Source organism: Anabrus simplex, chromosome 1, assembly GCF_040414725.1.
Source record: "Anabrus simplex isolate iqAnaSimp1 chromosome 1, ASM4041472v1, whole genome shotgun sequence".
In the NCBI taxonomy this organism is placed as follows: Eukaryota; Metazoa; Arthropoda; class Insecta; order Orthoptera; family Tettigoniidae; genus Anabrus; species Anabrus simplex.
This window is the reverse complement of record NC_090265.1, coordinates 29169203-29185876: the sequence shown is the minus strand read 5'-3', so window position 1 is coordinate 29185876 and position 16674 is coordinate 29169203. Positions and strand designations below refer to the sequence as shown.

Here is a 16674-nt window from a genome sequence, read left to right as displayed (position 1 = left end):
ATCTAGATTTGCAGACAAAACACTAGCACTTTTTTTTTATTTATTTATTTATTTATTTATTCATTCAGGATCAGCAACAACATAACGCCGAATTACAACGATCTGAGCTATGTACAATAGATATGAATCTAAAATTAAAGATATATAAATATTTAAAAAGTACACAAATATACACAATGAAAACTGTACAATTCTATATAATACATATTCACATAAACAACGTTCACTGACAACACTTCCAACTTCACCTGGAACCTAGATAATTTAGAGAGTTGGTGAATAACCGAGTTGTACTGTTAACTTTTTCAAACTGCTCAGACGTTAGCAGAAAAAATATTCTCGGCATTCCACCTTCAGGCTCCACTGTTCTTACGACAGTGTTCATTTTGTACTTTCCCAAAATACCCATTGCTCCTCAACTGAGATCCACGTTTTCTTTTCACAAACCTCAGCAAGAATATTTCACATTACATTCTTGTGGCATGTGCAATATGCTGGGTATTCAGCCCAAAGGCTGGTTTGATCCTCAACAGCTCCGCCAATAACTACTATAGACAGCCTAGGCATCACTGAAGAGGCATACTACAGAAATGAGGCAGTTTCCCATTGCTTTCCTTGCTGAGCCAGAATTTGCCATTACATATCAGTCTGCCCAGCTCACTGACCCTACGAGCAATCTTTTACCACCATTCATAACAGGGACTGGCTGCATATGGAATGGTACTACTAGCATCGCTCATACCTTGTCACTTTCATATCATCAAAGCCAAGGATGAGACAGACAGGAAAGTGAAAGTAACAAATTTATTCTAACCCATACCAGAAGACACAGCACACTATAAACACTATCATCATCATCATCAGTTTTCCACTCCAGTTGCCCGGGTATGGTTTACGAGCTCTCTCCACTTCTGTCTGTCCATGTACCACTCTTCTCACAAGACGACATCCCAGCTGACTCCTCTTGTCCCTACGTCTCCTTTCACTTGGTCCAGCCATCTCTTCCTAGATCTTCCTACCGGTCGTTTTCCAGCCACGACTGTGTGTAGCCATTGTTTTGCTGTCCTTCCATCGTCCATTCGTTTGACATGGCCAAAACATTTCAAACGGGCCCTTGTCACTTTTTCATTCAGGGATGGGTACACACCAGCTTCCTCCCTTATTCTTTCATTCCTTACCCTGTCCCTTTTTGTCTTCTGTACCATAGTTTGTAGGAACTTCATTTCTGCGGCTTGTAGTTTGCTATCCACTTGTTGGGTTGTTGTGCAGGTTTCTAGGCCATACGTTATTATGGGGGTGAAGTATGATTGGAATAAAATCTGCTTTGATATTAAGGGAACTTGTTCGTTCCAGAGGAGGTTCCAAACTTGATGGTAAAACTGAGCTGATTTTTAAATGCGGTTGTTAATCTCATGCTGTATTCTGTTATCACTTGAAATGATGCACCCAAGATATTTATATTGCTCTACTTCCAGCTGTGTACCTTCCAGCATTATTTTTCCTTTCTTCTTCTGCCTGTTGACAGACATAGTAACAGTTTTCGATTTATTTATTGTTAATCAGTGTGCTTTCAAATGTTCATTCCAGGTGTTCACCCTCTCTTGGACTTCCTTCTCTGTATTTCCCCAAATTACTACATCATCTGCAAATGCATTGATGTCCATATTGTTCTTCTGCTTAATTTCTTTCATGACTTCATCCATGACAGTAATAAAAAGTAAGGGTGAAAGGGTACTGCCTTGTTGCACTCCTTTAGTGGTTGGGAACCAATCAGAATCACCGTTTCCTATCTGTATGCAACTACAGCAGTCTTCGTAAAGCATTTTAACTTTCTGGATAAGCCCTTTGGGTACATTTTTCTTTCTTAAGCATTCCCATATAGTCTTCCTTGGAACACTATCAAATGCTTTTTCGAGATCCAAAAACACTAGTGTTAAGTCTTTGCCCTTCTCCCAATGCTTTTCTAACAGTATTCTAAGTGCAAATATGAGATCGGTAGTTGATCGGTGTTCTCTGAATCCATATTGTTCTTCCTGTAGTTGTGGTTCTATTACTTTCCTTAGCCTATTTTCAAGTATTTTCTCAAATATTTTCAAACCATGAGACAAAGTGATCCCTCTATAATTGCTACATTTCCTCCGGTTTCCTTTTTTTGAAGAGAGAGGTATTATTATTCCCTTTTTCCAATCATCTGGGACTTTCCTATCCTTCCATATTGCATTAATTACTCTATGAAGCCACTGTATTCCTATTGCACCAGTTGCTTTGATCATATCTGCACTTATTTTATCAAATCCTGTTGATCTTTGTTTGGGCATACTATTAAGGGTAGTCTCTACTTCCTTCCTTTTCTAACAGTATTCTAAGTGCAAATATGAGATCGGTAGTTGATCGGTGTTCTCTGAATCCATATTGTTCTTCCTGTAGTTGTGGTTCCATTACTTTCCTTAGCCTTTTTTCAAGTATTTTCTCAAATATTTTCAAACCATGAGACAATAAAGTGATTGGGAGAAGGGCAAAGACTTAACACTAGTGTTTTTGGATCTCGAAAAAGCATTTGATAGTGTTCCAAGGAAGACTATATGGGAATGCTTAAGAAAGAAAAATGTACCCAAAGGGCTTATCCAGAAAGTTAAAATGCTTTATGAAGACTGCTGCAGTTGCATACAGATAGGAAACAGTAATTCTGATTGGTTCCTAACCACTAAAGGAGTGCAACAAGGCAGTACCCTTTCACCCTTCCTTCCTTCTTGGTCAGGCTCATCATTGCAGCTTAAACTGACCTGCGTGGTTACATCATTGGAGTCTTTCCCAGTACTGTTGTATAAATTATCAAAATAGGATTTCATGATCTTCCTTATTTCTGTCTCTTCCCTAACTATGTAACCATCTGGTTCCTCTATTACTGTTATGTATTCATTGTCTCTTCTTATGTTTCGTATTGTTCGGTAAAGTAGTTTAGAATTAGCTTTGCTGTCTTGCTCTAGTTTGTGAAATCATTCCAAGCTTTCTGTTTTTCTTCGGCCACAATTTTTTTTACTCGTAGCTTCTGATCTCTGTATTTCTGCTGCAGTTCGTTTACTCTAGATTCATTCCTTTGACTTCCTTTTTGCATTTCTTTGTCTCTGGCTTTCCTGGTTTCATTTTTCGCTTTCACAGCAATCTTCACCCGATCGTTCCACCAAGGAGTTTCTTTTACCTTCATTTTGCTATTAGTTTTACCACAAACTTCTACTGCAGCTCCGGCAATGCTTTCTTTGAATCTAGTCCACCCGATGTTGCCTTCTTGTAATGCATCTGATGGTAATTTATTGGTCACTTTTTTAGTGTATTCAACTTGTTTCTCTGCATTCTTTAGCTCTCATGTCTTGATTTTTTGTTTCCTGTATTTCTGAGGTCTATAAATTTCAATGTACAGTAGAGTCTCGTTAATCCGAACTAATTGGGACCGCAGCCTGTTCGGATTACGAAATTTTCGGATTAACCGGAAAATATTTTCTAATAATAATGTTATTGCTTTTACGTCCCGCTAACTACTTTTACGGTTTCCGGAGACGCCTGGGTGCTGGGATTTTCTCCCGCAGGAGTTCTTTTATGTGCCAATAAATCTACTTACACGAGGCTGACGTATTTGAGCACCTTCAGATACCACAGGACTGAGCCAGGATCAAACCTGCCAAGTTGGGGTCAGAAGGCCAGCGCCTCAACCGTCTGCAGAAAATAGTTTCTACAATACAGTACAGTACATACTGTAATTTGAAATGTCCATTCTTTAGCAGTTACATTAACAAAATACAAAATTACATTAGGGTATTTAAGAACCCGTAGACGAGGGACAGTGGAAATGACATTAGCGAGTGGATGGAAGCTGCCTGTCATCAATTACAAACAAACCAAGGAATTGTAGCTATGGTGGAGAAAGAATCTGGAGTTGATGAGGAACAGAGTGACGACGAAGAAGACCACAATGAACAACTAGTGTCACATTCAGATGCCGCGCCCGCCTTAGAACTTGCCGTACGCTACGTCGAGCAACATTCCGCTGCTACGCCCACTGATGTGATGTTTATGAGACGCTGGTTTAACAACACTGCATCTTCGAGTAGCTTCCAATCACTACGGCAAAAGAAACTAACAGACTTTGTAAAAATAAACGGTGATTGATAGTTTATGATGTGTAATTATGTTTACATTAAGTTATTCTAATAAAATATGACTAGTAAAATGCAAGGAAATCTTCATTCTATAATATGTTCTTTCATGTTAATAAGGAGAATTAAAAAAAATTGAATACTTCAGTTCGGGTTAACCGGAATTTCGGATTAACGGGGTTCGGATTAACGGGACTCTAGTGTACTTTATTGTTACGAGGAGAAGTCTGTGGTCACTGTCCAGGCTTTCACTTGGTATAACTCTGACATCACATATGGTCCTTCCTGCTTCAATGTCTGATATAAAATAATCTATCAGAGTTTTAGTATCTCCATTCCAACTGTATCTTGTTAGTTTATGACTTAGCTGCTTCTGAAACCAACTGTTGTTTATTCTCAAGCCATTCCTTACACATAGATCTAGAAGACTTTCTCCTTCTGGGTTCCTGTCTCCATAACCATGTGGACCTAGTACATTTTCATATCCAAGCCTGTCTGATCCAACTTGAGCATTTAGATCTCCCATTACTATGATATTTTCCTCTCTTTCTATAGCTTCTTCTAAATCAGTTCGGAATTGTTCTTTTTCCTCTTCATTACAGCCAACCTGTGGGGCATACACCTGGACTACTGTCAGCACACTCTTGTTAAGAGAGATGTTCAACTTAATAATCATTTCATTAACATATATTACCTCACTGATGACATCAATGTCCTCTCTTAATATAAAACCTACACCATTTTTGGCTTCTGTTTTGTTTCCATTCCAATGTAGTTTGTATCCTTTTCTTAGCTTTCTTGTTCCTCTTCCCTTCCACTTTGTCTCACTCAGGCCAGGAATACAGAGGTTCCTCCTTTCCATCATATCTATCAGCTCCTCGCTTCTGCCAGTCAGGATCAAGATATTTAATGTTCCAGTTCCGTGTTTTGGACTCTTTCTTTTGGGCTTCTTCTCAGAACATCGTACTTGAACATCAGCCTTACGGGCATCATACGTTGCAGATGTTTGAAAAGATGTGTCTAACCGGTATTTGTTTTGCATTCCGAGGCTCGTTTTGTAGTTGAAAGCAATTGATATAACCCTTCAGTTGACTTGCTAAGCCTAACACTGCTGGGGATTTTTTGTCAGGGGTATTCTCCCTTAGCCTTTGGCAGTTCCCTACCTCACTGCAAGGCAGCAGCTGATGAATTTATGTGTCATTTCCTACAGAAGGGTCTCATCAAAACTTCTAGGGGAAAATAACTCCACCCGTAGCTGTTGGTCTTCCCCAACCCTCGGCCAGACAGTCGCAGGTAGTACCGTCTGAAGGTGAAATACACCATTTCCATCTCTACTACTTCCGAACTTTACTAGCTACAACAAAATGAAGTCAGGCCTAAAGGGGTCTATACAACACATGGAGGTCAGCATCAAGGGGTTAAACCATCAAACCTTTGAGCACAGTAATTACAAAGGCACTTACCCAACATATCGGCTTTAAGCTTCTCGTTTCTCTCTTGAATCATATCAGGTAATCGCTGAAACAAACAAAAGCATAACTTCAATAAAATATCGAACAGCACGAACAAAGTCAAAATTACAAACTGAACTGAGACTACATAAACAACGGCCTTATCATATCCATCAGTGGCTTGTTGGGGCAATACCCTCAATTTATTGAGAATGTTTAAATATATTTCAGTGAACTGAGAAAATAAGTTATTAAGACTATCTTCAATACTGTCAGCTGTTATTGGCGGTAGAACCTAGCAACACTGATGTCACTTACTGCCCCAGTCCTCTACCCTAGCATCCTCTGGCCAAGAGTGCTGTGAGAGCTGCCAATACACAGCAGCCGCTCAAAGCTCGTGCTTGCATCACTAGCACCGCACTGCACACCTCATCACCACTCAGAAGGTAGTCTTTGGATTGTATCCCACCTCCTCACACCCCAAACACACCTGTGCGATGTCACGAAGGAAACTTAACATTTTGAACCCAGAGTCCTCTGGATATATAAAACAATGAAGGAATAATAATTATCGCTCTTCCATGACCCTTCGATGTCAGTTTATTGGTTGAATGGGTGACAGTCGAAACGTTGTGCGATGTAACATCCCATTTTCCATCAACAGAAACACAAGGAAAAACTTAAAAACACCAGTCAATTGGGAAGATTTAATGACATTTCAATTGCCCTCATTCAAGCCATTATTTTAACTTTTTTCAACATGGTTCATTTTGAACCAAATATCAACTGTTGTTTACATGCACTAGGCACTCCGTCTTCATAGAGAGTGTCAAACGGAGGTGATTAGCCCAGGGATACTTCGGCAAACTAATTTGTTTGAGTCTAAAATATAATTAGGCAACATAGACATCCAAGTTGAATTACGACATAATGCAACATTTTTACATAAGCTGGTCATAATATCACATACAAAATTTCACATCTTGAAGCTAATTCTGATGAAACTACATCAAGAACGTAATACTGAGATTAAATTTTTTTTTTTTAAATGGAAACTAATACAAATTTGGAATGCTTTTCCACAACATTTTACAATGTAAAATACGTGTACAGCAATTGTAATTATATGTATTCTGCACTCATTCACAATATTTGTATATAAATTTTAAACTGTCTTCAAACTTACCATCAAATAAGACTTTAAACTACCATTATTGTCAATACTGTACATATAACGGCCTTGTTTTTTGTGAAAATTCACCAACGTGTTCACATTTTTTAATCAATTTGATATTTTGTTAATGATAAGATCTTGTAAATGTTTTTAAATGTACTCACTCATGCAACATATTTTTATAATTTCCAACCAGACGTCTGGTAGAATTTTGAGGTGTTGATATGACTGATGATGCCCCACAGAAGGGGCGAAACATGTCTCAACTATTTTAACGATGTTTAACTAATACGTTAACATCTTGTACTGTATTGAATAGGTTGAAGTTAAAATAAATGTTCTTATATTAAGATTCTTTCAATACGGAGAAAATGATTTTCATTACTTGTAATGATTAAATTGATGTCAGTAGGTAAGAAATTCAACAGAATTGAATGTCAGATCGGTGATACAAAGCTGGAACACGTAGATAATTTCAAGTATTTAGGATGTGTGTTCTCCCAGGATGGTAATATAGTAAGTGAGATTGAATCAAGGTGCAGTAAAGCTAATGCAGTGAGCTCGCAGCTGTGATCAACAGTATTCTGTAAGACGGAAGTCAGTTCCCAGACAAAACTATCTTTACATCGGTCTGTTTTCAGGCCAACTTTGCTTTACGGGAGTAAAAGCTAGGTGGACCCAGGATATCTTATTCATAAGTTAGAAGTAACAGACATGAAAGCAGCGGGAATGATTACTGGTACAAACAGGTGGGAACAATGGCAGGAGGGTACTCGGAATGAAGAGATAAAGGCTAATTTAAGAATGAACTCGATGGATGAAGCTGTACGCATAAACCGGCTTCGGTGGTGGGGTGATGTGAGGCGAATGGAGGAGGATATGTTACCTAGGAGAATAATGGACTGTGCTATAGAGGGTAAGAGAAGTAGAGGTAGACCAAGACGACGATGGTTAGACTCGGTTTCTAACGATTTAAAGATAAGAGGTATAGAACTAAATGAGGCCACAACACTAGTTGCAAAGAGAGGATTGTGGCAAGGTTTAGTAAATTCACAGAGACTTGCAGACTGAACGCTGAAAGGCATAAACGGTCTATAATAATGATGTATGTGTGTATGTAACAATTTTAAAAAAGAATTTAGTGTGTGTTTAAAATACAAGTACTTGCACAATTTAGAATGAAATATTTTTCCACCTAGAATGGATTCAGCGAACCCGCAATGGACATCCTGGAGAAAGAACTTGAAATTAGTATGACCGGAATGATATTTGGCTTAACCACACCAGCGTTACAGACATTGGAATTTGAAAAGAGTTGGCTTTGCAGTATACCACAATAGTCATCTCCAGGTTCTTAGGTGTAAAGGATCGTCGGTTTTCAGACAGCAGGTTGCGAAACATCAAGAAACTTCTCTCCACATAAACAGATATTAAGGGTTCATACTTGAATCAAGTAAGATCTTATTCTTCAAAAACACTTGCATCAACATTTTCTCCTTTCAATATTTCACTTATCTTTCAGATAATTTGATACCCCTGTTTTTTTTTTTCAAGCACTAGTTTAATTTTTCATTTCATTTGCTCTCTTTTCAGATGTGTATGCATTTGCTAGAGAAAAGATGTTTCGAGGTGGATGAACAAATGATGATTCAAATTGAGAATGGACAGTAAAAAATGTAATTGAAAGAAGGTGAAATTGCAGAAGAAAAAGCTAGAAAAGGACCAATAAGCCAAAAATGCAAAAAAAAAAAAAAAAAAAAAAAAAAAAAAAAAAAAAAAAAAAAAAAAGACAAAATAGACCCTTTTCTGGCCTCATCTTTGGATATTCGAGCCGTTTTTATCACCTTTCTTCTTATCCTACACTTTTCATATCAAGACTGAAGATCTGTCAACATACCCTCCCACGAGGTGTTGAAGCCTGCCCCCCCGGAAGAAGCTAGGAAGAAGAAACAAGCTCATTAAGGGCTGATAAATAGAATGAGTTAGCTGGAAAATTTATAATGTCCAATAACGGACCATTTATATTGGTATTATAAATTTACTCATTCAGGACAAATATTTCAGATTCCCTATGGGAATCAACATCTATATCATCTGATGGCCAAGCAGGCATCAATTTTTAGTGATGAGACAAAGTCTCTTAGTGCATTGGCACTGCCGGTGGCTCCAGTTAGCCTACGCAGTGGCCTCCACGGTATGCACTAGCCAGCGTATTGGTAGGTGTGCTAGGTACCAACTGATGAGCCCACCCTAGCACACGAGGGCGAAACGCTGGCAACCAAGAATGAGTTAGCTGGAAAATTTATAATGTCCAATAACGGACCATTTATATTGGTATTATAAACGAGTAGGTCTCGTCAAGTAATGATTTGGTTGTTGTTAATAGTATGTATATTTGCCTTTGTAAACGACAAACGAGTAGGTCTCGTCAAGTAATGATTTGGTTGTTGTTAGTAGTGTGTATATTTGCCTTTGTAAACGACAAACAAGTAGGTCTCGTGAAGTAATGATTAATGTTGGTCGTAGTTGTTTGTACGTTGCCTTTGTGGACGGCAATCAGGAGGGGCTCTCTTTAAGTGATGATTATTGTGGCATTCATTATATTTTGTTTATTATTTTGGGAGTAAAGTCCTGGTATCAAACTTGCGGTAAATCTTTTATCAGTGGAGTGAGGATGAACCTGGCATGCTACCTACATCTAATTTCAGGGGTAAACAGGTAAGGTTATAAAGTAAGTCTGGAGCTTCGTCAGCCTGATGACCGTCGCCTTGAGAGAGGGAGGTACTCATTGCTCTACATAGTTATATATTCCTGTAATTGTTTTACAGGTGGCACCCATTGTCTTGGTATTTATACTTATTTCACTCACTGTTAATTGATATATATGTTTATTATTTATTGGTAGTCGTCAAATTGTTACAGAAGTTTATACTTCAAAATGGTTTGCTTTTGAAACAATGAGCACGATGAGGGGAGGAAATGTGCCTGATAAAACTGCATTTATAAATCATAACAAGAAGCACCAGTGGCAATAACAAAGGCCAAATCCTTTTCATCTGAGTCCAGTGTCCTTGTTTGAAAATACTAGACACCATCTAAATGTATTACGGTACCACAAATTGATATGATGAACAACCCGTATATAAACAAAGGAAGTAAAGTTTAACATGTTTATTAAATGTGGACACAATGTTAAATGAAACAGTATTTAAGACTTCTGCCTTTGCTGGCAGGACCTAGTGTTTACAGTGCACTATGTCTTCTGGTATGGGCTAGAGTAATTTTGTTACTTTCATAGATCTGTCTCTGTCTTATCCTTGGCTTTGACAATATGAAAGTGACTGAGGTATGAGCGATGCTAGTAATGCTATTCCTTGTGCAGCCAGTCCCTGCTATGTATGGTGTGAAAATGTTGCTCATAGTGTCGGTTGGTGTATGCATTTCAGTGGGCTTGGCATACTGATATGTAATGGCAACCTCTGGCTCAGTGAGGAAAGCAACGGGAAACTACCTCACTCCTCATTTCCCTAGTACGCCTCTTCAGTGATGCCTAGGCCATCTATGACAGCTGATGGCAGAGCTGCTGAGGATCCAACCAGCCTTAGGGCTGAAGACTGAACATACACATACATTTAAGACTTCACATTTAACATGTTGATTGTGTTGCCAGTTAACATTTAACATCATGTTGTTTAACATCATATTGTTAAATGTTAACCAGTGGAGACCGGCCTTGAGACCAATATAGCAGTAAAAAGCTTAAGTAAATTAAAAAAAACAATTTGTACGTACACAATAAACACATTAAAAATACATGAGACATAAATATAAAACACTAGATGAGTTTGAACACATTAAAATATAAAACATGTATGTAAAAAAACACTTGGTAAAATTTAAAAGTTCATGCTTTGTGAAGTTCTTTCTTCAGGCTTCTTGTTGGTTCTTGTGCGTCTATGTTTACGTTGTTTGGTTGCATGATTGCTTCCATGATTCGTTGATCAGAAGCAATTGTGTCCAGCTAAAGTACTAGTAATACTAGATTTCTTTAAAATACATCCTCCAAGTTTGCAATTCACAAAGCTAGCCTCTTTACCCTCGTCATTTATGTTATAAAATCGTTCCCACACTTTGCTTTTGCCTTACAATTATCCTGCACACCATACTGCTTGTTAATTAGTTTCTCCATTACCTCATTTACAGTCTCGATCTCTAATGAATGACAAGGTACTCTGAAGACAAATGTGTAATATTTCCCATTAGACCATGGGGCTTACTAACCGGAGCTCGCTAGCTTGAAGGCAAAGAAGAAGCGAGCTTTCGAAGGTAGCTGCTGCTTGTACTCCAGTCACTCTAAAGACCGCTGCGGGAGTGCTCCAGTGTACACCGGAGTTCTAAAGACCGGCTCGAGCTCATCTCTAGTGCCAATGCCCGCCCGCATGATGAAGGTGGATAGCAGAAATGAGCAGAGGCTGAGAACTGGGATTGATGAGGAGAGATCCTATCTATTCCAAAACGGTAGTGTTTGAAGATGTGGAGACTGTCCTTGTGTCATCCTTCTGCTGCTCCCTCTTCCCATATTGACCTATCATGTGTTCCATTTCTTATTCCTGTCTTTCTGTATATGACTTGAAATGTACCTGAACATATGCAGAGGTTCTGTTACAAGCCTAGTGCTGTTGCTACTTACTTTAGTGGCATATAAGGCCTCTCGATGCAAAGGATCCAGCTGAAGAATGGTCTGGTAGTCGGCCAGAGCCTCATCCAACTTGTCTGTTTCTTCATACAACTGAGCACGTCTATAGAATGCCTTCAAATAGGTCGAATCCAATGTCACAGCCTTAGTGCAATCTTCTATTGCCTCTGTTTTAAAGTTCTGAAATAGATAAAAATTTGATTTAATACTTCAAAAACGTAAGTCTGCAAATTTCACTTGCATGGAAAACTGGCAAAATGTGACAAAATTCAAAGCAAACTGATTCAAACAAATACAGTAAAAGTCCACTATAGTGAGTAAGATAAACAGCAAGAACCCTGTTGTAACAACAGCTCTTTTCTGTCCCTCAAAATTTTCTACATTAAACTGTGTATTATCCCATTACAGCGAGAACCCTATCACCGATGCATCCATTATTATGAGCAATTAAGCCTGCAATATTTTTTCCGCTATAGACATTTATGCATATTATATTGAATCTCTGGTATAATTTTCTCACTATGTGCATTAGCAAGCTCTTGTCGACATTCAAAGATGATCCACAACCAAATATTTTTTATTTTCCACCTTGTCGATACACTAATTTGCTTAAGGCAACTTATTGGTTAAAAGTGGTACATGTTTTGTATATTATCAACATCTTCAGCCACATAACACTGTTTAGATGAAACATTCATATATTTACAAAGTATTAATGTTAATTTATGTTAATTTTAAGGACACTTCCTCTAAAACATTAATACTTTGTCAATATATGAATGTTTTATCTAAACAGTGTTATGTGGCTGAAGATGTTGATAATATACAAAATATGAACCACTTTTAACCAATAAGTTGTCTTAAGCATTAGTGTATCGACAAGGTGGAAAATAAAAAATAGTTGTGAATCTGTTTAAGTGCGATACGGACCATGAAACTGATTTTATGTAATTTGAAGATGATGTCTGAGTCAATTAGTAATACCCGTCGGCTGCTGGTCTGTGGATACATATTTTTAAACTAAATTTCATTGTGGAAATTCATTGGTCTTCAAACTGTAAAGAGAGAGGAGAATGTGTTTTTTGCAATAAATGCATAAATATCGTGGCCGATAGCAGTTAACTCATCAGAAATAAAGGCTGAAATAAACAATCACTTAATTTTAATGCTATGTACTGAAATTAAGTAAGAATGTGATAACACCTCAAGATATAGAAGTGTGTGTCACTGATTTCAGAGATTAGTTTATATTTTCCCTCGTCTGGTTAAATTTTGGAAAGGCTATTCCCACGCAGATTTATAGCGAGAAGGTTATCACTACTCTACTGGCGCTTCATATGTGTATGCGCAATACATATAAATTTTAGTTAGATGACGCTGTTTCAATAAGAAAACTGAAACATTTACCACAGAAGCCTCTGATGTGATACTACTACAATTTTTCAGAATGAAATTGAACACACGTTCATGTAGTATCGGAATTAGAAAAATAACTAATGCGCAAGGCACAGTAAAGAAACCACCTGCAAAAATGCATGTTTTGAACTAACTGATTGCTGTTTCATGAAAAATTGAATGTAACGACAATCTGCTGTCGCGATTAAATTTTTCACCATTATGAATACTTCTGCTGTATCTGGGCATAATTTCTGACAGGTCATTTAAAAGAATCACTGTAGATGTATAGCCAAAAAAGTTGCAGCAAGGGATAACGCCCGAACTGCAAACATCCCTGTTCTGAAAACTACACGGAAAGGCTTGTGGGCCTTAAGAGTATAATATGCATATCCAGTCTGGAAGAAATCTGTTCACTTTGATGAAAGGAACATCATGATTAGGGCAGAAGATATGTTTTGCAACCTAGAAGGTTGAAATCATTTTTTTGCAAGTTGCTTTACGTCGCACTGACACAGATAGGTCTTATGGCGATGATGGCACAGGAAAGGGCTAGGAGTGGGAAGGAAGCGGCCGTGGCCTTAAGGTACAGCCCCAGCATTTGCCTGGTGTGAAAATGGGAAACCATGGAAAATCATCTCCAGGGCTGCCGACAGTGTAGGCTGAAATCAAGAAGTACTGTATGTTATAAGAAGTAAGCACAGAACCTTTGTCTTTGTATTCACTTCAAGATGACAAGCCTTCAGGTGTTGAGTTGGACTGGAGGGCATTGAGAACACTCAATCAGCTGCACACAGGAGCAGCACTAACGAATACCAACCTGGCAAGATGGCGTGATGTGAATATGGCTATTTCAAGATATGAACCACATCCAAACTTTTGTTTCCCATGTACAGCTGAAGATTTGTGGATGGGAAACAATCCGGCAACAGTGGTAATCTGACACTGGGCTGAAAGACTAAATAAATGATGTTTACACAAAAATAGTCCAGTATTTGATTTAAAACCAAACCACGGGAAACCAATACTAAACAATACATGATAAATGCAAGATGTAAAATCAGTCTTGCACTAGGTGACGAGCAATGGTTTCTTAGTTGAACTAATGAGGAAAGTTTATAACCATATACTTACGAGTTTCACTTTAGCAGCTGCCCGATTAGAATATAGGATTGCGCGATCTTTGTCGAAGGCCAGTGGACATATACGTAAAGCTTCGGTGTACTTCTGGGCTGATTCAACGTATTTCCCAGCTTTGAATAGATCATTGCCAATGCATTTCAGATCCTCAGCTTCTGTACGTAGCCTCTGGAAAAAAAAAGAAGCCTTGAAATACAAGTATTCATATTATGCTATCAAAAAGAGCAACCTCCTGAGCCTGAAATGAATAAGTGCATGCACAGTCATAAAAAGGACTATATAATAAAAAATTAAAACAATCTGGTACTTATAACAATGTAACTGACACTAATAAATAGTACAAATAATGTATTCAACTTTTCCATCATGCCTTAAGTTAAAGATAAATAAAAAAGATAGATAAAAAAGGGAAGCTGCAAGAACTCTAGAAAATAAAGGAAGATTCAGAGGAAAATTCCGGGACTGCAGAAAGCTACTGATGGGACTTGGAAGAAAAGGAGAAATTAGGAGCTCTACAAGAACACCGAGAAGATCACGGACACAATGCAGAAATGAAGGCTGAAATTCTAGGGTCACCTAGTAAGAATGGATGACAAATGACTGACTAAAAAGATCTTCAGATACATCATGGGATTTAAGGCCACCTCCAAGAGAAGAGAAAAGAGAAGAAAAGAGATTAATAACCGAGACATTGATACTAACTCCTTATATTTAAATGGAATGGCACGAATACATACAGCTGGCCTAAAAGTACAAGTTCAGATATGTAAGTATTTTCAAAATCAGTTACTTTTCGAGATAAATAAAAACCGCATTTGGGCTTTTGTGTGCCGCATCAGACAGCATGTGGTTGGCCAAGGACGTATTGGCACACAAGGTGTTCCCTGGCATTGATTCCAGCCACAGAACGGATACCAGGCATGTACCATTCGCGCACCTTTTAGTGATAGATTTTTGTCCAGGGGTGAGGAGTAAGGAGGGAGCTCTCCCAGCTCCAGTAATACTATCATTATTTATAAGCTTCATGTCTGTATTGATAGATTACACATATATGGAAAAGAAAGGACTCCACCTAATCAATACAGTACCAGTTTAGGCCTATTAGGTACTGTAAGAATTATAAGTACAATAAATTGTATTGACTAGGTGGAGTCCTTTCTTTTCCATATATATCCAGTAATACCGCCAACTGAATGGAAATGAAATCTGAATTGAATCGATAATATGATCGATCAATACGAATTTTCTAAACCTTTATTATCTTAAGCCAACAACTGTGTCACACACACACACACACACACACACACACACACACACACAACATTATATAACATTTCTCGGTGCGAATCTTGTTCCTAGCATGAATTCTATGATTTGGCTTTGCTGTGTAAACAACAACAGTACTAGTACGTAAAGTGTATGCCAGATGTCGCACAGCGATGCATAGTTTGTGTTTCAAAGGTTGCCAATACGAATCTTGAAGATTGCCGAGGTCTACCGATTCAACATTAGGGTGTCCATAAGCAGCACATTATTTTACAAGCCTCTGGGTATCATTCACAAATATGAAAACAAAATACCGATATCTTTAATGGTTGAGAAGTTATTTCCATGTAACATCTTAGGTGGATAACCCTGTATATGAACAGAAGTATATTAAGACAAATGCAAACACCCAGCCTCCAAGCCAGACAATTCTTGTGATGTGTTGTGTTGTGTGTAAATACAAGCACCCTATCCCTGAGCAAGAGGAATTTCTCGTTGCCATAAGACATACCTGTGTCGGTGTGACGTTGAGCAAAATAGAAAGAAAAAAAAGCAAGAGAAATTAACCAGATATAGTTAAAATACCTAGTTGGTAAATGAACCCTGGGCCCTCTGAACCGAAGGCCACTACATTGACCATTCAGCCAAGGGATTACACATTCCTAGCTAGTTAGCATTTTTAAGAAGGTGAAAATCATGCAAGAATGATATGAAACAAAACCTAAAGTATATGAGAGACGAGATCCTTCCTTTATGCCTGCCAGGGACCCACCAACTTGCCCCCAGAAGTATTCTTTCTTATAGGGGCCTACAGAAAAATGAAATCAGACACTACAACAATCCGTGATGTGTGGTCATTTCCTGTGTGCTATTGGCTGCAGAGCAGTCCCTACAGACTCCGACAGAGCTTTCATAGTGCCTCACCCATTACTACCACATTCTGTGAAAACAATGAAACAGTGGAGTTTGAAAGTAAAGTGTCATGGCACGAGATGGTTGTAGTTACACTCTATGCAAGGCAAGATAATTAACCAATTAAGCCATTGTGGAGTGTGTAAGAGAGACCTGCAACTGAACGTCAGCAGAACTCTTATTACAGTAATTTTCACTTCCCAGACCCCCTTTGCTTGTCACTAACCAGGTACTGTTGCAGGATACTACAGGCCTTTGATAGCCGCCAGCGCAATGGTCTTGTCACTAACCTGACCTAAGCTTGTAAGTTGACACTCGTGTAGTGGGCTGAGATGTGTAAGCTGTGCCATGTTGCATTCTTAACCTCTCTTTTGGAAAATAGTAAAGATTTACCCAGCCAAAGAGTCAAACAACCATTTGAAAAATATCCTGTATTCAAAATGATTTCTTTTGAATCTCTCAGTAATTCTTGGCTCTTGTAAACAGATA

The 16674-nt window shown here is 38.3% G+C and overlaps 1 protein-coding gene across 2 annotated transcripts in view; it reads right to left on the bottom strand.

Annotated features, from left to right (window-relative positions):
- Nucleotides 1-16674, bottom strand: part of LOC136883627 (tetratricopeptide repeat protein 1) — a 38317-nt gene that overhangs the window by 13806 nt on the left and 7837 nt on the right. For both annotated transcript variants that reach the window (XM_068229941.1, XM_068229943.1), the window contains exons 3-5: nt 14002-14175; nt 11467-11652; nt 5615-5669 (exon numbers count right to left, since the gene is read on the bottom strand). In XM_068229941.1, the coding sequence (XP_068086042.1) occupies nt 5615-5669; nt 11467-11652; nt 14002-14175 (415 nt within the window). The remainder of the gene's footprint in view (nt 1-5614; nt 5670-11466; nt 11653-14001; nt 14176-16674) is intronic.